The sequence below is a fragment of the Ranitomeya variabilis genome, chromosome 8, assembly GCF_051348905.1.
Source record: "Ranitomeya variabilis isolate aRanVar5 chromosome 8, aRanVar5.hap1, whole genome shotgun sequence".
Lineage (NCBI taxonomy): Eukaryota > Metazoa > Chordata > Amphibia > Anura > Dendrobatidae > Ranitomeya > Ranitomeya variabilis.
The window spans coordinates 53,450,780-53,473,854 of NC_135239.1; the positions used below are offsets into that span (position 1 = coordinate 53,450,780).

Sequence of the window (23,075 nt, forward strand, 5' to 3'; positions counted from 1 at the left end):
AACTACCTCATACCACCTCCTTCATCTCAGCTTAAGCCCAAGCATGATTTTATAGGATTTTTAGAGTAAGCTACTCCACAAATAAACCCTAATTACAGTCAGGACCGGCGTTTGGTTGGAGGAGGGGGTTCAAATTGGTCAACTGTCCAGGGTCCCCACTCTATTAGGGGCGCCCAGCATTTTTATTGGGGTTAAGACTGCTTAAAGACCATTGGTGTCACCTACAAGAGTAGTTTTCCAGTAGTTCTGTGAGCTGCAGCTTTTACCATAGCAGTACACCTTCTTACCCTGCCAGCCGGGTCATTTCACGCCCTGCAAGGACAATCCTTCCAAGTGCTTGAGACATCCTTAACAACATCCTTCCGCTCTGGTAGTAATCCTTCAGAGAAAGACGAGTGATCGATCAGAGGAATAATCACACAGATGGAAAAGTCTCTACATACTAAAGACATTCATCTCACCTCCAGGAGCTCGGCGTGGCTGCTGGTCAGATGTCGCGGATGGTTTATTGCAAGGAAAGGACGGCTGACAACCAGATAACCGACAACTGTCGCAAGATCTGCAATACGTAAATATGTGCAATAATCGTTAGTGCATAGATTGAAATCAGTAAATGGGAGGCGGTTGTGACACTTATTTTCATTCATTTTAGTGCTAAAAGAAAAAGCAGTTACTGTGCTGCGGAGAAATCTTCTGCACTCCAGCTGTTGTGAGACTACTACTCCCAGCAATTCCTGACATGGCACAGGGAGTCAGTCAGTTTGTCAGGGCATGTAGGAAGTTCTAGAAGGCCACAGTTTGCAGATCCTGGCTATAATGTGAGCACAAGGAGTGTACATTGACTATTAAAGGGAGTCTGTCACCCCAAAGTGACTGCTCTAAGCACGCACAGGCGCCCGATACACCACAATGCACCATTGGCACAGCCAAATAGTTCTCACCTACTTGTTTTCCCATCTCTTTATGCCATCTCTACCTTGATTGAGAGCACAGACTTTCCTGGAACCAGAGGAGGGCAGAGATAGGTAGAAAACAAGTAGGTGGCCACAACAAGGGTGCACAGAGTGCCCGAGCCTGGACCGAGCAGTCATTTCCCTTTAAAGGGCTTTCCCTTCTATAAGACGTCTAGCCCCATCAGCTTGCTGTAGTTACAATAAAATCAGTGTTACTTGCCTTCCACCCACTCCGGAGCAGCCTCTCCGCCGCTGCGCACAATACTTGTTTACAGGCTGCCGACTACAATCCAAGTGGCATCTGCAGCCAATCATAGCATAAGCTGTTGAGCTCAGTGACAGACTGCAGCGGTCAAATGCGCTGTAGTCCAGAGATCACCGCTGAAGCCAGCGGGAAAAGAGCCAGTGATGGAGCAGGGAATGGACTGTACAGACAATTTAATATTTCTATCTACAGAAAGCAGATGGGGTTAAAAATAAATGATATGAAAACCCCTTTAAAACATTTACACAAGTGGAAGATTATATAAATCTCAATCCACGACATGCAAGCATTTATTAAAGGCGGCAGCGAAACTTCTGGGATTTACCCGTTCAGTACAATACATAACCAAGAGCAGATTAGGACTTACATTTGGCAACAATGTTGTCTACAAAACCCATGGAAAAGCGGAAAACTATAAATTTATGTAAGTGCTCCACCTGTGGAATACAAAGTAACAGTAATCCGATTAGGAAGCATTTCACAATCCGCCAGCCGGCAATAAGCGCACACAAATCTGCACCAAATGAATGGAAGCCTTCTGTATCCACTGCGCTTATTTTATACAAACATTTTCATTTCTCATACTTATACTAACAAGTCGGAAGCTGGATCTATGGATCGTTATAGCTATTATAGTCAGAGGCTGGATCTATGGACCGTTATAGCTATTATAGTCAGAAGCTGGATCTATGGACCGTTATAGCTATTATAGTCAGAAGCTGGATCTATGGACCGTTATAGCCATTATAGTCAGAAGCTGGATCTATGGACCGTTATAGCTATTATAGTCAGAAGCTGGATCTATGGATCGTTATAGCTATTATAGTCAGAAGCTGGAACAATGGATCGTTATAGCTATTATAGTCAGAAGCTGGAACAATGGATCGTTATAGCTATTATAGTCAGAAGCTGGATCTATGGACCGTTATAGCTATTATAGTCAGAAGCTGGATCTATGGACCGTTATAGCTATTATAGTCAGAAGCTGGTTCTATGGATCGTTATAGCTATTATAGTCAGAAGCTGGATCTATGGATCGTTATAGCTATTATAGTCAGAAGCTGGATCTATGGATCGTTATAGCTATTATAGTCAGAAGCTGGAACAATGGATCTTTATAGCTATTATAGTCAGAAGCTGGAACAATGGATCGTTATAGCTATTCTAGTCAGAAGCTGGATCTATGGATCGTTATAGCTATTATAGTCAGAGGCTGGATCTATGGACCGTTATAGCTATTATAGTCAGAAGCTGGATCTATGGATCGTTATAGCTATTATAGTCAGAAGCTGGATCTATGGATCTTTATAGCTATTATAGTCAGAAGCTGGAACAATGGATCGTTATAGCTATTATAGTCAGAAGCTGGATCTATGGACCGTTATAGCTATTATAGTCAGAGGCTGGATCTATGGATCGTTATAGCTATTACAGTCAGAGGCTGGATCTATGGACCGTTATAGCTATTATAGTCAGAAGCTGGATCTATGGATCTTTATAGCTATTATAGTCAGAAGCTGGATCTATGGATCGTTATAGCTATTATAGTCAGAAGCTGGATCTATGGATCGTTATAGCTATTATAGTCAGAGGCTGGATCTATGGACCGTTATAGCTATTATAGTCAGAAGCTGGATCTATGGATCGTTATAGCTATTATAGTCAGAAGCTGGAACAATGGATCTTTATAGCTATTATAGTCAGAAGCTGGAACAATGGATCGTTATAGCTATTATAGTCAGAAGCTGGATCTATGGACCGTTATAGCTATTATAGTCAGAGGCTGGATCTATGGATCGTTATAGCTATTACAGTCAGAGGCTGGATCTATGGACCGTTATAGCTATTATAGTCAGAAGCTGGATCTATGGATCTTTATAGCTATTATAGTCAGAAGCTGGATCTATGGATCGTTATAGCTATTACAGTCAGAAGCTGGATCTATGGATCGTTATAGCTATTATAGTCAGAGGCTGGATCTATGGGTCGTTACAGCTATTATAGTCAGAAGCTGGATCTATGGATCTTTATAGCTATTATAGTCAGAAGCTGGATCTATGGATCGTTATAGCTATTATAGTCAGAGGCTGGATCTATGGATCTTTATAGCTATTATAGTCAGAAGCTGGATCTATGGATCGTTATAGCTATTATAGTCAGAGGCTGGATCTATGGACCGTTATAGCTATTATAGTCAGAAGCTGGATCTATGGATCGTTATAGCTATTATAGTCAGAAGCTGGATCTATGGATCGTTATAGCTATTATAGTCAGAAGCTGGAACAATGGATCGTTATAGCTATTATAGTCAGAAGCTGGATCTATGGATCGTTATAGCTATTATAGTCAGAAGCTGGATCTATGGATCGTTATAGCTATTATAGTCAGAAGCTGGATCTATGGATCGTTATAGCTATTATAGTCAGAAGCTGGATCTATGGATCGTTATAACTATTAGGCCGGCGTCACACTCGGCGTAAGACAATACGGTCCGTATTTTACGGCCGTAATACGGCCGAAATACGGTGAAATGTTCCCAAAATAGTGATCCGTAGTCAGGGTGTGTCAGCGTATTTTGCGCATGGCATCCTCCGTATGTAATCCGTATGGCATCCGTACTGCGAGATTTTCGCGCAGGCTTGCAAAACCGACATCTAATGGATTTATGTGCTCAAATGTTCATTAAAACATATATACAGTATGTATATATATATATGTCATTGAGACACATATATATATATATATATTCTGTATTTATATTTCATTCAGCGCGATATCTGTGAACAGCCGGTAATTCAATTGCCGGCTTCTCATTTGTCCTGCACAAACCCGACAGGATATGAGACATGGTTTACATACAGTAAACCATCTCATATCCCTTTTTTTTTTGCATATTCCACACTACTAATGTTAGTAGTGTGTATGTGCAAAATTTCAGCGCTGTAGCTGCTAAAATAAAGGGTTAAATCGCGGAAAAAATTGGCGTGGGCTCCCGCGCAATTTTCTCCGCCAGAATGGTAAAGCCAGTGACTGAGGGCAGATATTAATAGCCAGGAGAGGGTCCATGGTTATTGGCCCCCCCGTGGCTACAAACATCTGCCCCCAGCCACCCCAGAAAAGGCACATCTGGAAGATGCGCCTATTCTGGCACTTGGCCACTCTCTTCCCACTCCCTGTAGCGGTGGGATATGGGGTAATGAAGGGTTAATGCCACCTTGCTATTGGAAGGTGACATTAAGCCAGATTAATAATGGAGAGGCGTCAATTATGTCACCTATCCATTATTAATCCAATTGTAGGAAAGGGTTAAAAAACACACACACACACACACGATTAAAAAGGATTTTAATGAAATAAACACAGTGGTTGTTGTAATAATTTATTGTTCTCGCAATCCATTTGCAGGCCCTCACTTGGCAAAATAATTAACGCACAATATACATACCTTCTGATGTCAGATCACGTCCCACGAAGTAATCCATCTGAAGGGGTTAACTAATATTACAGGCAGAGCTGCGATAAACCACTCGCTCGTACCTGTAATCCCCGGGTGCTGAAAGGAAAGCTGGATCTGTACTTACATTGAGTCGCAGTGAGGCGCCCTCTGCTGGATGTTCTCATGAACTGCAGCCTGGGAACTTTTTCCCACGCTCCAGGTCATATGAGGACATCCACCAGGGGGCGCATCACCGCGACTGAAGGAAATGTAGGTCAATGACCTAATTTCATTCATTCGCCGGGGATTACAGGCACGGAGCACAGCTGCATTAGCAGGGCTCCTGCCTGTAATATTAGTTAACCCCTTCAGATGGATTACCTCGTGGGACGAGACGGTTCACCAGAAGGTATGTATCTTGTGCGTTTATTATTTTTCCAAGCGAGGGTCTGCAAATGGATTGCGAGAACAATAAATTATTACAACAACCGCTGTGTTTATTTCATTAAAATCCTTTTTAATCATGTGTGTGTGTGTTTTTTAACCCTTTCCTACAATTGGATTAATAATGGATAGGTGACATAATTGACGCCTCTCCATTATTAATCTGGCTTAATGTCACCTTACAATAGCAAGGTGACATTAACCCTTCATTACCCCATATCCCACCGCTACAGGGAGTGGGAAGAGAGTGGCCAAGTGCCAGAATAGGCGCATCTTCCAGGTGTGCCTTTTCTGGGGTGGCTGGGGGCAGATGTTTTTAGCCACGGGGGGCCAATAACCATGGACCCTCTCCTGGCTATTAATATCTGCCCTCAGTCACTGGCTTTACCACTCTGGCGGAGAAAATTGCGCGGGAGCCCACGCCAATTTTTTCCGCCATTTAACCCTTTATTTTAGCAGCTACAGCGCCCAAATTTTGCATACACACACTACTATCAATAGTAGTGTGGAATATGCAAAAAAAAGGGGATATGAGATGGTTTACTGTATGTAAACCATGTCTCATATCCTGTCGGGTTTGTGCAGGAGAAATGAAAAGCCGGCAATTGAATTACCAACTTTTCACTAACACCGCTGCGTATTTCTCGCAAGTCACACTGCTGGTCCGTGTGGAATCCCTATTTTTCTCGCCCCCATAGACTTTCATTGGCGTATTATTTGCGCAATACGCTGACAAACGCAGCATGCTGCGATTTTGTACGGCCGTAGAAAGCCGTATAATACTGAACCGTAATATACGGCTAATAGGAGCAGCCCCATTGAGAATAATTGTGCCGTATGTAATGCGAGTTTTACGGACGTAGTTTCTGCGCTCTTACGTCCGTAAAACTCGCCAGTGTGACGCCGGCCTTATAGTCAGAAGCTGGATCTATGGACCGTTATAGCTATTATAGTCAGAAGCTGGATCTATGGACCGTTATAGCTATTATAGTCAGAAGCTGGACCTATGGACCGTTATAGCTATTATAGTCAGAGGCTGGATCTATGGATCGTTATAGCTATTATAGTCAGAAGCTGGATCTATGGATCGTTATAGCTATTATAGTCAGAAGCTGGATCTATGGGTCGTTACAGCTATTATAGTCAGAAGCTGGATCTATGGATCGTTATAGCTATTATAGTCAGAAGCTGGAACAATGGATCGTTATAGCTATTATAGTCAGAAGCTGGATCTATGGATCGTTATAGCTATTATAGTCAGAGGCTGGATCTATGGATTGTTATAGCTATTATAGTCAGAAGCTGGATCTATGGATTGTTATAGCTATTATAGTCAGAAGCTGGATCTATGGATCGTTATAGCTATTATAGTCAGAAGCTGGATCTATGGATCGTTATAGCTATTATAGTCAGAAGCTGGATCTATGGATTGTTATAGCCATTATTATCATCACTGAACTTCTTCTGAAGTCCGTAATGTGCTATTTTTTCTTTTTACAAAATCAGCAATGAAATTTGCAAATTCTCTCTAAATCTATATAACTACAGTACTATGAACTGGTTTTCTTACCAACTTGTTAAATGCAGAATGAATGGTGAGTTTTTCCCTTTTGTTTCCGTTGTAAAAGGCGATTTCTTCACTAAAAAAAAAAAAAAAAAGTAAAATATAAGGTTTCACTGATAAAAAGTATGTAGAAGCCAAGTCCTCCAACGCTGCTCACACTAACATCTGGTGCCGAAAACGACCACCGGTCAGCTAGAGGTTTGCTGATCCATTGTTAATTAAAAGGGTTTGTACACTACCTCGACATCCCCTTTAAAATGAAAATATGATATACTCCTCTCCTATACCAGCGACGTCCCGGCATTGTTTTACCAAGTGAGCACTGCAGTCAATCAGCGGCCGCTGACAGGCGACAGGGGTCACATAGCATAAAAATTTCACATGAGCCCCCGGCAGTGAAATCACTGGACTGTCGCCGGTACAGGAGGCGACTATATGGCGTTTTTATTTTACAAGGAAGACTACTACAGGTATATGTGCAGAATTACCGCATTCTTGTTACACATTTCTCCCCACTCATTAGTATAATAAAAATCATGAGTAAACCCCCTAGCTGTCATAATATGAGTACTGGAAGTCTTTACAGGGTTAACTATACAAATAGATTTCCTGGCAACAAAAATGACAATTACCTATTGGTAATGAGCCGTGAGTTGACGTATCTGTATTCGCCTTCATATCGCTGCTCAGTAATAGTCATTTTACCAATAGGTCTCCTGAGGCGTGTAAGGAAAAGTCCTGAGACCAGCAGATAAGCCATCATGCTCGCTGGCCCCTGGGGAAAGACAGCAGTAATGTAAGGAAGGGAGCACGTGAGAAGCGGCTGGCTAGGAACCATCGGGGCGTTCTTACCTGGGCTCCGATGGCACTGGTTAGCTTGAAGATGTACAAGACTATATCCAGGAATGGCTGCAACACAGAACAATGTATGTATTAATATTAAAGCGGGAACAAAAAATAAAGCAGCAATATAGGATTAAAGATTTAAGAAGTAACCGTTGTTTTAATCTTTACTCCATAAATCAATAGCACACCTGAAAATAAGCAATTACATAACATATCTTAGAAAAATATGCTTCTTGCTGCTCCTGGACTGATGTTTAACACACAACTCAGGGGTAAAATATGTATTCAGTGAACACAGATTTTGCCATTATGAAGATAGAAAATGGCAATTGGTGCTTATAAGATTCTATGGAAAGAGAAGAGGAGGAGCTAGAGACAGACATTCTGCTGCAAGTTCTCCTGAAATGACAGTTACACTTCCCCATAGAATCTTATGAAGCACCAACCGTCATCTCCCATCTCACTAATGGGAAACTCTATAGTCACTGAAGACAGATTTAATGCACGATTAAGAATTTTGAGAACAAAATCAGCTCAGGAAAAGGAAGAAGCAGATTTCTCTAATAACATATATTACAAAGATTCATATTTTCAGTGCACTATTGATTTAAAGAAAAAAAATTAGAACAACGGTTACTTTAAGTTCTTACTGACATGCTGTATACAATGACATCATTATTAACAATACAGGATACATTTTGTTTATCTCAACACATATCCAAGAATATCCGACTGTCCACTCTAAGCTTTTTATTAAAGGGAACCTGTCACCCCCAAAATCGAAGGTGAGCTAAGCCCACCAGCATCAGGGGCTTATCTACCGCATTCTGTAATGCTATAGATAAGCCCCCGATGTATCCTGAAAGATGAGAAAAAAAGGTTATATTATACTCACCCAGGGGCGGTCCGGTACGATGGGCGTCGCGGTCCGGGGCCTCCCATCTTCTTACGATGACGTCCTCTTCTTGTCTTCACGCTGCGGCTCCGGCATACTTTGTCTGCCCTGTTGAGGGCAGAGCAAAGTACTGCAGGCGCTGGGCCTCTCTGACTTTTCCCGGCACCTGCGCACTGCAGCACTTTGCTCTGCCCTCAACAGGACAGACAAAGTACGCCTTCGCCAGAATGTGAAGACAAGAAGAGGACGTCATCGTAAGAAGATGGGAGGCCCCGGACCGGGACCGCCCCTGGGTGAGTATAATCTAACCTCTTTTTCTCATCTTTAAAGGGAGGGTGCCGTGATTTTAGTTTTTGTATTAATAATTATTGATTATACAATCAATTATTTTTAATACAAAAGTAAATGTACCTCTTTCATACTTTTTTATTTATTCACTTTTACATTCACCACTGGAGGCCGCCATTTTCATTAGTGTGGGTGTAAGTGTCTGGACACGACACTTGCACACCTCACTTACGGCAGCCATGTACATAGGAGCCAACGGTCGGGCTCCGACCCCATCTCCTGCCTCACAGCTGTGACTTGGCCACGCCCACTGAGCTGCCGCGTCACAGCTGTGAGAGGAGATCGTGGCCATTTTGTTTCCCTCTGCCGTCGCACACACAGCTCAGTGCGTGCGATGGCAGAAGCTGCTGCTGGGAGAAGCTGCTGCCGAGGGTCCAGGGTAAATATCTGCAGCGAGGAGCTGTGATTGCAGCCTGTACTTAGTATTACATTACAGGCTGCAATCACTGCCGACCTGTTCAGAGCAGAGCAGGGAGATCGTCGCACTGCTCTGCCCTGAACATGACTCGGCACTTCCTGGTAGAGGAAAGAAGGTAAGTACAGCGTTTTTATTTTCTTATGCATCTACCACTGCTACCAGCCCCTATATACCACCTAGCACTGCCTGCCTGCCTGCCTCTGTATACCCCTGCCTGCCTCTGTATACCACTGCCTGCCTGCCTCTGTATACCCCTGCCTGCCTCTGTATACCCCTGCCTGCCTCTGTATACCACTGCCTGCCTGCCTCTGTATACCACTACCTGCCTGCCTCTGTATACCACTACCTGCCTCTGTATACCACTGCCTGCCTCTGTATACCACTGCCTGCCTCTGTATACCACTGCCTGCCTGCCTCTGTATACCACTGCCTGCCTCTGTATACCACTGCCTGCCTCTGTATACCACTGCCTGCCTGCCTCTGTATACCACTGCCTGCCTGCCTCTGTATACCACTGCCTGCCTGCCTCTGTATACCACTGCCTGCCTGCCTCTGTATACCACTGCCTGCCTGCCTCTGTATACCACTGCCTGCCTGCCTCTGTATACCACTGCCTGCCTCTGTATACCACTGCCTGCCTGCCTCTGTATACCACTGCCTGCCTGCCTCTGTATACCACTGCCTGCCTGCCTCTGTATACCACTGCCTGCCTGCCTCTGTGTACCACTGCCTGCCTGCCTCTGTGTACCACTGCCTGCCTGCCTCTGTGTACCACTGCCTGCCTGCCTCTGTGTACCACTGTCTGCCTGCCTCTGTGTACCACTGTCTGCCTGCCTCTGTGTACCACTGTCTGCCTGCCTCTGTGTACCACTGTCTGCCTGCCTCTGTATACCACTGTCTGCCTGCCTCTGTATACCACTGCCTGCCTGCCTCTGTATACCACTGCCTGCCTGCCTCTGTATACCACTGCCTGCCTGCCTCTGTATACCACTGCCTGCCTGCCTCTGTATACCCCTGCCTGCCTCTATATACCACTGTCTGCCTGCCTCTGTATACCACTGTCTGCCTGCCTCTGTATACCACTGTCTGCCTGCCTCTGTATACCACTGTCTGCCTGCCTCTGTATACCACTGTCTGCCTGCCTCTGTATACCACTGTCTGCCTGCCTCTGTATACCACTGCCTGCCTGCCTCTGTATACCACTGCTGCCTGCCTCTGTATACCACTGCTGCCTGCCTCTGTATACCACTATCTGCCTCTATATACCACTGCTACCTGCCTCTATATACACCTACCACTGCTACCTCTGTCCTGTGTAGCTAATCTTGTCCTGGGTAGCTAATCCTGTCCCGTGTACTGTGTCCTCAGCAGTCAGTATCACACAGGACAGGATTAGATACACGGCTCAGCAGTCGGTATCACACAGGATAGGATTAGATACACGGCTCAGCAGTCAGTATCACACAGGATAGGATTAGATACACGGCTCAGCAGTCAGTATCACACAGGATAGGATTAGATACACAGCTCAGCAGTCAGTATCACACAGGACAGGATTAGATACACAGCTCAGCAGTCAGTATCACACAGGACAGGATTAGATACACGGCTCAGCAGTCGGTATCACACAGGACAGGATTAGATACACGGCTCAGCAGTCGGTATCACACAGGACAGGATTAGATACACGGCTCAGCAGTCGGTATCACACAGGACAGGATTAGATACAAGGCTCAGCAGTCAGTATCTAATCCTCTCCTATGCACTCCTCTCCCCCCTGCGTGTCTTTCCCCATTGTGGTTTATTATTTTTGCTGTGGGAGATGAGGGAGTCGAGGATTATGCGTTCGGTATGGTAAAAGATTAATAAAGGACTTTATTCTGGCCGAGTCTTTATTTACAATACAACTATAGGATTAGTAATGGATGGGTGCCTTATAGACGCCTCTCCATTACTAAGCCGTGGGCTTGATGTCACCGGACAATATGAATGTGACATTAACCCCACAAATATGAACCCCACTTGCTACCGCTACAGGGCAAGTGGAAATTGCCAGGCAAAGCGCCAGAAAAGTCGCATGTAAAAGGCGGCTGAGAGCTGATGTTTTTAGCCTGGGGGGGACAGTATCCATGGCCCCTTCCTAGGCTATCAATGTAAGCCTGCAGCTGTCTGCATAATATTTGATGGTTATTAATTATAGGGGGCCCCACGTCTTTTTTTTTGGGGGGGTGTCCCCCATTTTAATAGCCAGTAAAGGCTATAAGTATACAGTTGGGAGCGTGTGAGTGTGAGCACACCCTCCCACCCATAGACCAGTACACTGCTCTCCTGAAATACTGTGCTCCTGTCACCCTGCTCCTTCCACCATACGTCTCTCACCTCCCTAGAGCAGCACAATACCATATGGATCACGTATAATGCCGCTATATATATATTTATCACATATTACTCCCATAAAGACCACACATTATGCCGGGATATTATAATATATATAATATCACACATTATGCCGCCAAGTATTGTGTGATCTATGTGACGGTATTATATGTGATCTATATGGCAATATCATGTTTGATCAGTGTTGTGGAATGATGTAAAAACTAAATGACGGTGGTATATGAGAACTATATTGTGGGATTATGTGTGATCTATGTGGCAGTATTAGGTGAGAATTATATGGCGGTATTATGTGTGATCTATATGGTGGTATGTGAGAACTGTATGACAGTATTGTGTGATCTATTTGATAGTATTGTGTGTGATCTATATGGCGGTATTATGTGAGATCTATATGGCGGTATTATGTGAGAACACTATGGCAGTATTATCTTCAGAAAGCGGGCCCATTCTATGGTGGTTCTGGCTGAGCACCTGCACGCGGGTCTGGGGTAATAGAGGGGCAGCATGACCTCCAGTTAGGTGCAGTCAGGGCTGGTCAGGCAGCTGAAGAGAGGGGTCTCATTTTTATCGTTACTATATGGCTACATTTCCTTCCCAGCGTCACCCCGGACTGTGTCTGTTGTCTCACTTTCACACATCGCCAGGACAGGATGGAGAAGACAGGATCTGAGGAGGGGAATGGGGTCTTTGCATGCAGAGTCTGGATCAGAACAGGCCATCAATCCGCAGAAATGTTTCCTGGATTTCTGTGGAGCAGACGGTCCATCCATGTGTATAAAAGACAGTGCTCTATGTACAATCCCTGGCTGCTCCGCGCACCAAACAGGGTGCCCCCCATAGACCAGCACACTGCTCTCCTGAAATACTCTGTGCTGCTGTCACCCTGCTCCCTCCACCACATATCTCCCAGAATCCTTGCTGCCTGCCATCCTCGGTGACTGTCTACTTGTCAGTATAAGGCTGCGGTCACACTATCAGTATTTGGTCAGTATTTTACCTCAGTATTTGTAAGCCAAAACCAGGAGTGGGTGATAAATACAGAAGTGGTGCAGATGTTTCTATTATACTTTTCCTCTATTTGTTCCACTCCTGGTTTTGGCTTACAAATACTGAGGTAAATTACTGACCAAATACTGCTAGTGTGACGGCAGCCTTACTCTGCAGTCACCAACAAAATGGCTGCTCACTGGGTTCCTGAATCCTCTCATCCCTTAGCAAACACATAGAAGGGGAGGAGAGGAGACATCACACACATCAGCAGACTCCGCCCATATTTACTGCAGTGCAGTAATGTGAGCTAGTTGTACACTAGGTTTTTCTGAAATTTCAGCAGCTGCTCCCCCTAGTGTTTAAAAGTGGAAATTCCAAAACTTTTCTAATTATTTTTCATATTTTACTAAATTATAAACAAATGAAAATATTTTTTAAGAAAATTTAAACATTAATTCTTTACATTTTTACAATTGCTGTAAAAAATTTTTTTTTGATGGCACCTTCCCTTTAAGGTTACATCGGGGGCTTATCTACAGCATTACAGAATGCTGTAGATAAGCCCCTGATGCTGGTGGGCTTAGCTCACCTTCGATTTTGGGGGTGACGGGTTCCCTTTAAGAATATACCACAGACTTCCCTACTTGTATAATATCACCACAAAACAGCCCCACTGAGCAAATCTGGGCTGACAGGCCAGACAGGGACAGGCTTAAAGAGGACCTTTCACCAGTTTGAGCATGTTAAACTGGCCCCATCATGGTAAAGTTGACGCAAAGTCAAGTAAAACTATAATTTCAATCACAACATAGGGAGTGTTAGCCTCTGGGGGCATGTATTTTCCCCCTGCATGAGTTTAACCGATCATAAGCAGGAGGCATCATATGGGGGTGGGGGATCCCAAAGAAGGTCAGACCAGGCTTTCTGCTTTCTCTATGTGATATGGTAAGACATGTAATAACCCTCAGCTCTGCTCTCCTCCCCCAGTTACTCACATCTCACTGCTGGCACCTACCGCGATTACAAGTGAAGTAGAGGTGGAAAAGAGCAGACCTGTGTGTCATTACAAACACTTCTCTGCATCTTTTCCAGACATAAAAAAATAGATCCAGAATTGTGTATGACATGCTGCAGCTCTCATTTCATGGGACTGTCAGCTCTGTTCTTCTCCTAATCCCCCAACACTGTCAGTTTTGTGAAATGAGCGCTGCAGTGTATCACAAACACCACTCTGCATTTATTCCAGATTTCAGAACATTAATGCCTGATACCTGGAATGGATGCAGAGGTGTTTGTAATGACACACACTGCTCTCTTCCCCTTGCCGACAATGAAATCTGTGTTATCTGAGGAGAAGAGCAGAGAAAGCTGGCTGGATTGCTGGCTACAACCAGCATCAGCGCCCCCCAAATTCCTCCGAGGCTACAGAGGCAAAGTTTTCTCTGGTTTCAACAAGGGAGAAAGTCCAGAGCAAAAATTACATCATATGCCGCTCGTCTGCACTGTCATTTATCAGGATCACCCCCCATCCAACCACAGCAAGCAGGGAAACCTACAAAGAACATGTTTTTCTGCACATCTAAGACTCACCTTGCTCAGGTTGGAGTACAAGTCCACCACGCTGTTACAGAACTTCTCCACGTCCTGTGTGAGAAGCTGGTCGGCATTTGCTATCCGATTATCCAGGTTGCCCATTTTGTAATAAGTAAAGGATCTAATGCAAAAAAATATATATAATTCCAATAAATATTCTACTCACTTAGACTGTTCTGCTTATAAGGCTCCTCACAGTGTGTGGTGTCAGAGTACATGGATATATGTGGAACTGTCAGCTTGTGTTGATTGGTGTGATATTTGGGCAGACAATTCTATGGATCCGTGTCTCCATGTAAGTAATTAATCATCGGTTTACAGAACGTAGGTAACACATTTTACATACAGGACCCAAACCACAAATGGTAACCTACATATAAGTGTATGTTATTCTATATAGCCCTTTCCACTTCATCGTTCCCCTAATAATGAATTCACCTTGGTACTTACTTCAGATATTCATCATAAAGGTGCTTGGTCAGCCGTTCTCGGAAACACAGCTTCAGCTCATTCAGACCGTATTTTAAGAAGTTATTCACTAATGAGATCTGCAAACAAGCAGCACAGGCATCAATACACGGCAAACCCCACGGATGATGACAAGGCACGTTTCAGAGTAAATTCACACCTTGCAGATTTGCCGCAGAAATGTCCGTGACTGATCCGGTCATGTGAATGGCTATTACTGATATGTATGTGCCTGATCCACATACAGCCCGACACATTCTCATATACAAATGGAATATCAGAGAAATTTTTGCAACGAATGGGCCACGTGTGAGTAAATCTTTCACATGCTCAATTTTAGTGGCACGGCTGTAGTAGTCACACGGCGCTTTAAGTCACAATGTTCTTTTGCAAGCATTTGCTTTTACATCCGCATTAGAGTCTGCCCCTTTTCGCAGACACCGTGTGATTCATAGTCCTTATAATATCATATTAATGCAATCTCATGACAGTCTTCAGACGGCATCGTCACGGCTCAGTATACGGAGACACATGCAGATACTAGAAGCCAGGAAGATGCTATAGAAGGACAGAACAGAGAGGTTTACAGTTAGTCTAAAGGGAACAAGACAGGGAATATATGCTGCCTGATCCACGGGCAGCATGTGTCCAACCCTGGGTGTATGACTTCCGCCAGGTATATTGTACAAGCACATACTTTAAAAGCCAGACAGACTGAGCTGCACGGGAGACTAGTCAGACAGGCGGGTCCCCGGCAGCTTCTCCCTGCCTCTTCCTCTAGAGATACAGGTCTCTCCCAGCATGTGTGTCCAGGAACACACCAGTCACGCCAGGAAGACACCAGTCACGCCAGGGCGACACCAGGAAGACGCTAGGGCGACACCAGGAAGACACTAGAACGACGCCAGTCACGCCAAGACGACACCAGTGATGCCAGGATGACACCAGTCACTCCAGTCACGCCAGGACGACGCCAGTCACGCCAGGACGACGCCAGTCACGCCAGGAAGACGCCAGTCACACCAGGACGACGCCAGTCACGCCAGGACGACGCCAGTCACGCCAGGACGACGCCAGTCACGCCAGGACGACGCCAGTCACGCCAGGACGACGCCAGTCACGCCAGGAAGACACCAGTCACGCCAGGAAGACACCAGTCACGCCAGGAAGACACCAGGAAGACACCAGTCATGCCAGGAAGATACCAGTCACGCCAGCGAAACGCCAGGAAGACACCAGTCACGCCAGGAAGACACCAGTCACGCCAGGAAGACACCAGGAAGACACCAGTCATGCCAGGAAGATACCAGTCACGCCAGGAAAACGACAGGAAAACGACAGGAAAACGCCAGGAAGACACCAGTCACACCAGGAAGACACCAGTCACGCCAGGAAAACGCCAGGAAGACACTTGTTATTTCGGGGGACAGGGAGGAGAGAAGGCACTGGGGACCGGCCTTCTCGACTAGTCTCCAGTTATACTTGGTCTCCAGCAACTTCTAAAGCATGTTTTTCTCTGAAATGCCGTAGTGTTTCAGAGTCTAACAAATGGCTGAAATCATACATGTATCAGCGATCAGGTCCCTTTACGCTGGGATTTCTTCCTACACACAACCCTTTAGTATTTGAGAGTTTATCTCTGTCTACACAGTGATCACAATTACTGGTAGTGATATTAGTGCAAGTTAAAGGGTTATTCCAGCTCTCCCTTCTGTGTCAGGAGGTGAGCGGTGCCAGTGATGCTACATCTGACACATGTGCAATCTGCAGATATCGCTCATCTGCCCCATTAAAAAATAGGAAAAGTACACGATATCTGCCGCGCTCCGATACAGAAGTGAACAAAACCAGAATAAAATTTTTAAAGCAGGCACGAGGATTTCCAAAAGTCGCATCCTAGGCGCCATGTGCAAATTTAACGCCTCGTAACCTGGAGATCTGTTATAAACCTACAGGGACATTTATCACAATCCTAATTGCAGGGGGTTTGACAGGTGGGACCCTCAGAATAGTAGGACCAAACGGCAGTTCGTTGAGGTCCTAAAAAGTATGGACTTTTATTAAAATAATAGAAGAACCATTGCTCACCTGTTAAATCAGCCACCTCAATCTTCTTTAGCGATGACGTCCCATCTACCCACATGACCACAGCAGCCAATCAGTAGCCTCAGTGATGAACGGCGTGAGATAACCGAGGCCAGCGATTGGCTGCAGCAGTCACATGTGCAGGGGCGAGGTCACCGCTGTGGCACACTAAGAAAAGACTGGGTGCATTGCATCGGCGCTGCTGCGGAGGGCGATTTAACAGGTTATTTAATAAGTGACCTTTTGCCATTCCCTCCTTCTGGACACTATTTAATGATCTTCAGTGCTTTACTCAGATGGATGCACCTCACCAGGAATGGAGCTGCGCTGCAGGTTTCTGCGTGACAAAAGGCTATGATCTCAAGGTGTCCAAGACATTAGATCCCAGTTGATCATAAAGCTGTGACATATCTCAAGGACATGGCATCACATTAGAAAATGGGAACAAACTTCACAAATCAATTTTTGTGCAATAAAATCAATACTAAAGTAAAAACAGACTTACGGCAGGCATGGCGGCGATAAAGTTGAAAAGATATTTCTTAAAATCTTTTGTGCTGCGACCAATGATTGCACTAGAAACCATCACATGCACAGTGTTAATAACATACAGGTCATAAAAAAACAATAGCAAGAGCTCTACAGTCATATAATTGGCAGGAATGTAGCATTTACCATGTTACGATCATTACAAGAGGACGTATCACTGTCCCATATGGATCATAGCATGTGGCATACTTCATTGCTTAGTGAAGTTTACAAGAGATTTTTGGCTCCACTTCATCCCATCTCTGACCATTTTGGAGGAGACAGGAGAACTTGGTGTGAAGACACTAAAAGTTGCACAATTTTTGAGCGAATACAAGATGTTCAAAAATTACACAACTTTTCAAAGCAATTTACTCCAGAGGTCTGGTCAAATTGCTTTCATGAATCGTGACCATAGTGTCTACAGGCAGCAAAGTCACTTTTATACATGAGACTAAAGCATCGGGCTCCAAAAAAACCAAAAAAAACAAACCACATACGTTAAAATGTTACAAAAACACCTGTGTTGATTGAGCTTTGAAACTATATTTTCCGCAATTATTTTATTAGACGTGTTAATATTTAATAATCGGAAAAGCGATGAATCGTTTTTCGGCACTTCGCATGCTGCGCAGTTTTGCAGCAGATCACAAAGCGTATGCCATGCTCTCAAAGCCGGGGTATTTCCACAAAGTGTTACCAGTGGAACTGCAGCTATATACTCCAAGAAGTACTTCTTGAAGACGTCTCTATTCCTGCTAATGATTCCGCTGCAACAAAAGCAACAGAAATATTTCACAGGTCGGGAGAGAAAACACCGTCAGAAGATGACCTATTGTGTAAATCGGGTTTATAACCAGTTTAAATCTTGAACTTAAAAAAAATTAGTACAATAATTATTAGTACCTGTAATATTAAATCATATACCGTAGGTGTTAGATTTCCTTTAAGAGGAAAAAAAAACAAAGAAAACAAAATAAATATATACAATTAGTGACCTAAGGGGTTATTTCCAGCATTTATTGATATAACCTATCAAAAGGATAGGGGTTATCTTGTGTATGTGACCACTGTGACCCCAATGATCCCAAGAGCAGGGCTCTGAAAAGCCCAATACAAATCATCAAGAGTTGCCCGCACAAGCATGCCACGTATTTATTCATGATTTATGGGAGATAAGAGGCTGATCGGCGGCAGCGCTGGGTGTCGCACCCTACCGATCTGATATTAATGACATATCCCATGGGTAGGCCATCAAGTAGACAACCCCATTGACAGCCTCCTGAAAAAGACCATGAAACTATGGAGAATAATGTTGGTTCAGTAATACCTTTCAATAAAAGTTCCATTCTGAATCATCCAGATGTCACAGTAGGTGCGTGCGACCAGCATAATCGCGATCAGCGTCAGATATCCACCCTGTAAAAAAACAAAAAAAAGCACGACACAAATTTAGTAACAAGAAGCAATGGTGAAAAACACAAAATGGAAGACGAAACATCAAATTCTCACTTCTTTAGAGAAAGTTTTGGGAACCAATATTCTCAAGATGCGGCCAATCCTGGCAAAGAAGGCCCGGTCCACCACGGCTTTTTCCTTTTTTCCATCTTTCTGTAAAAACAGGAGATTGTACATTCAAAACCAATCGAAGAAGAAATGAAGGTCAAGCGGTCACATAGTTGAAGAATACTAAAGATGAGCAGACTCATATAGTTTTCCGAGAAAAGGGTCAGTAACTTCTCATTTACTGAGGCATATGGCAGCTAACATTTCTTTTGTGTGTTCATGTGAAGATCACCGTCAATCACTAAGAGCGGCCGCTGGATCAATAAGCCAAGAGGGGGAGTACACCGATCCCAACAGGACACTATAGCGAAGACCACCCAAAATGGCATTGAAAAGAGGCCTCTTAGAGGAGTGGGCACCACCAGTATGGGCAATATACTGTAAGCTGTTCCTCAAAACCTGCCATAAGAAACCAAAATCTTCTTAAACAGGTGGTCTTTAGGTTTCCCTGTATATCAATCTACCCCTCCTGCTCCAAAACACGATCCCCACGGACAGTAAGGGAGGTTCAATGTGACAGGTTCTTGTTACCTCTTAAAAGATGACGTTTTTAGACCCAGTTCCCTCCGTTAAAATCGCCATTGGCAGAGCTAGCTACCAGGGGCACAGGAGCGCCATCCTCCTACAATCACTACTGACTGCAACGGAGAAGGTTAAACAGTCAGGACCAAATCCTGGCCAGTTTTAGTCATAATGATCACTTGGGTACAAATGTTATGGCCAGGTGGTCACAGCGGCATGAATGGGTAAAGTGCTTAGTGCAGAGGCCACACAAGCGACATTTACTGCAAACGGCCCCTAGGGGTTTAAATACCTCAAGAGATATTGTTTTTTTGCCCCATCCATGTCTGTGTGGAGTCAAGGGTCAACTATGTGGCGTTGCTATTGCAGATTTTGTCCCCCCTCCAGGCTTCAATGACAGGTGACAAGTCTTAACGTTGGGCGGCAGCAAGTCAGACGGCAGACGTTACCTCGTTGTTCTGGACTGGAGTTCTTCCACTTCTCTTCCTACACAAGAATAAGCAAAGATTAGTTACATAGATTGAAAAAAAGGCCTAGGTCCATCAAGTTCAACCTTTCTCCACCAATAAATTACACATTCACGTCTTTTCTCTCCAGTGGTCGGTCTCTTTGTGACTCGCAACTCAGTGTCGTAAGTTTGTTGCTTTACCATTAATACAAGAGCGCTGGGCACATGAGTGATGCCAATATGTAATTCATCAGCAGGTGTCAATCAGCATGACACTGGCAGAAACGCCCTGCTGACAGAGAAAAGCGCGCCGCTGCACTCTATGTATATACTGCAGTCACTACTTGCGCCTGTTCACATTTGCTTCCCTTTGTTAGGATGTGCCGTGTGCTGTCAGTTTAGTTTTGTTTCAGACACATTAGGTAACACTTTAAAGTAGTGGGAGAAATGCCGCATAAATGCTACAAACAGGTCACCAAAAAAAAAAGCAAAGAAGGTGGCGAGTCGGGTGCGTTCTAGGAAACGCGGTAATCACCTCCAGGGCAAGTTCTTTCACCTAGTTTCACACCGACATGTCGCAGAACCTTTGGCCTCCTCTGAACACACCCGTCATGGAGCAAAGTTTATCTAACATGACGAAGATTGTAGAGGAACTGTGGCCGCATCCAACCCTAGTGCAGCCTCCAAACCACACAATGGAGACACCGCCATTTGTTTAAAAGGAGCCATCACCGGGGGTCTAAAGTGGCCGGCGTCTGCTCTTATTTTACTTCCTCTACTCCCCGGAGTGAGCTTTTTAACTGATTAGAGGTTCAACGATAATTGGGTTTTGGGTGTTAATATCTATAGTTCTTACTAAATGATAATCCTGAGCCATGGCCCCCTAATATAATCCTGAGCCACGGCCCCCCACCGGATAATCCTGAACCACCCCACCCCCAGATAATCCTAAATATAAGAGCAAAAACTACCACTTGTCATGGTGACAGGTCCCCTTTAACTTCATGTAATACATCATAGAGTTTTTTTCTTCTGCCTATAGAGTCATCATACAGTGAGATTCTCCCCTGCAAGCAATCATTTTTAGCAACATCATTTAAGGGGAACCTGTCACCCCCAAAATCGAAGATGAGGTAAGCTCACCGGCATCAGGGGCTTATCTACAGCATTCTGTAATACTGTAGATAAGCCCCCGATGTATCCTGAAAGAGGAGAAAAAGAGGTTAGATTATACTCATCTGGGCAGGCGGTCCGGTCCGAATGGTGTCGCGGTCCAGGGCCTCCCATCGTCTTACGATGACGTCCTCTTCTTGCCTTCACGCTGCGGCTCCGGCGCAGGTGTACTTTGTCTGTCCTGTTGAGGGCAGAGGAAAGTACTGCAGTGCGCAGGCACCGGGCCTCTCTGACCTTTCCTGGTGCCTGCGCACTGCAGTACTTTGCTCTGCCCTCAACAGGATAGAGAAGTACGCCTGCGCCGGAGCCGCAGCTTGAAGACAAGAAGAGGACGTCATCGTAAGAAGATGGGAGGCCCCGGTCCGGACCGCAATGGGATCGCCCCTGGGTGAGTATAATCTAACCTCTTTTTCTCATCTTTCAGGATACATCGGGGGCTTATCTACAGCATTACAGAATGCTGAATTGTAGATTGTGAGCCCTCGCGGGCAGGGTCCTCTCTCCTCCTGTTCCAGTTGTGACTTGTATTGTTCAAGATTATTGTACTTGTTTTTATTATGTATACCCCTCCTCACATGTAAAGCGCCATGGAATAAATGGCGCTATAATAATAAATAATAATAATAATAATAATAATAATAATAAAGATAAGCCCCTGATGCCGGTGGGCTTAGCTCACCTTCCATTTTTGGGGGTGACAGGTTTCCTTTAATGCAGTGCTGGACAGAATCATCTCACAGTGCTGTCTTGAGCATGCTGCCTTATCTGCCATGCACATGGTCACATTACAGCTCAGTTTGTATGGAGCCATAATACGGCTCAAATTCAAGTGCACTGGGCCTCGCCTGTCCCTCCAAATTCATATTAAAAAGTTTTTGTCGTTGTTGCATTCTGTGCTTGGCCTTCTCTATCACATGCTCTATGCACACAGCTTGTGATGGCCCCCGCAGCGTTATGCCCCGGGCACTGGAGTACTGGCTCTCTGCAAACAGTTCTGCCATGTGAATAATGCCTTAGGGTCCCGAAGCTGGTCACAAGTGACTTTCTTTCCCTGATTAACAAGGTTTTCCCACAAAGGAAATGTATTTTCTATCCACAGGATAAATGCCTGCTCCCTCGGACCCCCATTAGAATGAGAGTGCTGAGCCCCCTGCTCATTCGGTGGTGGTCCGAAAAATCAGTCTTTGCAGGGTCAGAAATAGACACATCTGAGCTTTCAAATCAGCACATCTGTGCGTCCAGGCGCTAATGATTTATCAGTAAGGCTATAATCAGAAATGTAACCCTGCATTATTAGGTGTGGCATGGAAACACAGGTTTACTGTAGATGAACAACTTCCAAAGTAAGCTCCAAAATGTATGTCATCATCACTCCTGGAACGGGGGATCGATGTCCAGAGAACGACCTATATACTGTAAGTGATATGTACCGCTTACTATGGAGAACACCAGCTTGGAGAAGTCGAGCTGTTTTCAACCTAGTGAAATTTGCAAAGTAAATGAAGCAGTGAGTGACGTGCTCTTATGAGGGCAAAGTGGCAGGAAACCAGGCAATCACTAGATACCACAAAGGGTTACAGCCAGCCCACGTTACCGAGCCAAGTGTGATGCCGCACCTTACATGATTCACATATAATCTGATGCTTTATACGCTTACATGGCATGATCTACAGAACAACAAGTACAACATGTACATCACCCATCACATGGGAGAGAAGTGTCTGCTGGAGGGTATGTGCGACACCGCACCGTTCATTGTCTATGGGACTGATAACAGTACAGCGGAGCATCATCATCAGTCCCATAAACAATGAATGGAGCATTACAATATGTGCGGCTGTCACTCCAAGATGTTTGTTCTCATTATCTATGGGACCTCCAGAGATCAGGCGCCTAATAGTGATGAGCAAATATACTCGTTACTCGAGATTTCCAGAGCACGCTCGGGTGTCCTCCGAGTATTTTTTAGTGCTCGGAGATTTAGTTTTCATCACCGCAGCTGAGTGATTTACATCTGTTAGCCAGCATTACATGTGGGGGTTGCCTGGTTGCTAGGGAATCCCCACATGTACTTATCCTGGCTAACAGATGTAAATCACTCAGCTGCGGCGATGAAAACGAAATCTCCGAGCA

The 23,075-nt window shown here is 44.7% G+C and overlaps 1 protein-coding gene across 1 annotated transcript in view; it reads right to left on the minus strand.

The window, feature by feature from the left end:
* ABCD3 (ATP binding cassette subfamily D member 3) overlaps positions 1 to 23,075 on the minus strand; it is a 47,762-nt gene that overhangs the window by 16,544 nt on the left and 8,143 nt on the right. Inside the window, exons 2-13 of the mRNA XM_077276587.1 lie at positions 19,771 to 19,807; positions 18,746 to 18,844; positions 18,564 to 18,652; positions 17,211 to 17,280; positions 14,603 to 14,700; positions 14,150 to 14,273; positions 7,515 to 7,571; positions 7,295 to 7,437; positions 6,669 to 6,738; positions 1,586 to 1,655; positions 462 to 559; positions 288 to 379 (exon numbers count right to left, since the gene is read on the minus strand). Coding sequence (XP_077132702.1) covers positions 288 to 379; positions 462 to 559; positions 1,586 to 1,655; positions 6,669 to 6,738; positions 7,295 to 7,437; positions 7,515 to 7,571; positions 14,150 to 14,273; positions 14,603 to 14,700; positions 17,211 to 17,280; positions 18,564 to 18,652; positions 18,746 to 18,844; positions 19,771 to 19,807 — 1,047 coding nt within the window. The remainder of the gene's footprint in view (positions 1 to 287; positions 380 to 461; positions 560 to 1,585; positions 1,656 to 6,668; positions 6,739 to 7,294; positions 7,438 to 7,514; positions 7,572 to 14,149; positions 14,274 to 14,602; positions 14,701 to 17,210; positions 17,281 to 18,563; positions 18,653 to 18,745; positions 18,845 to 19,770; positions 19,808 to 23,075) is intronic.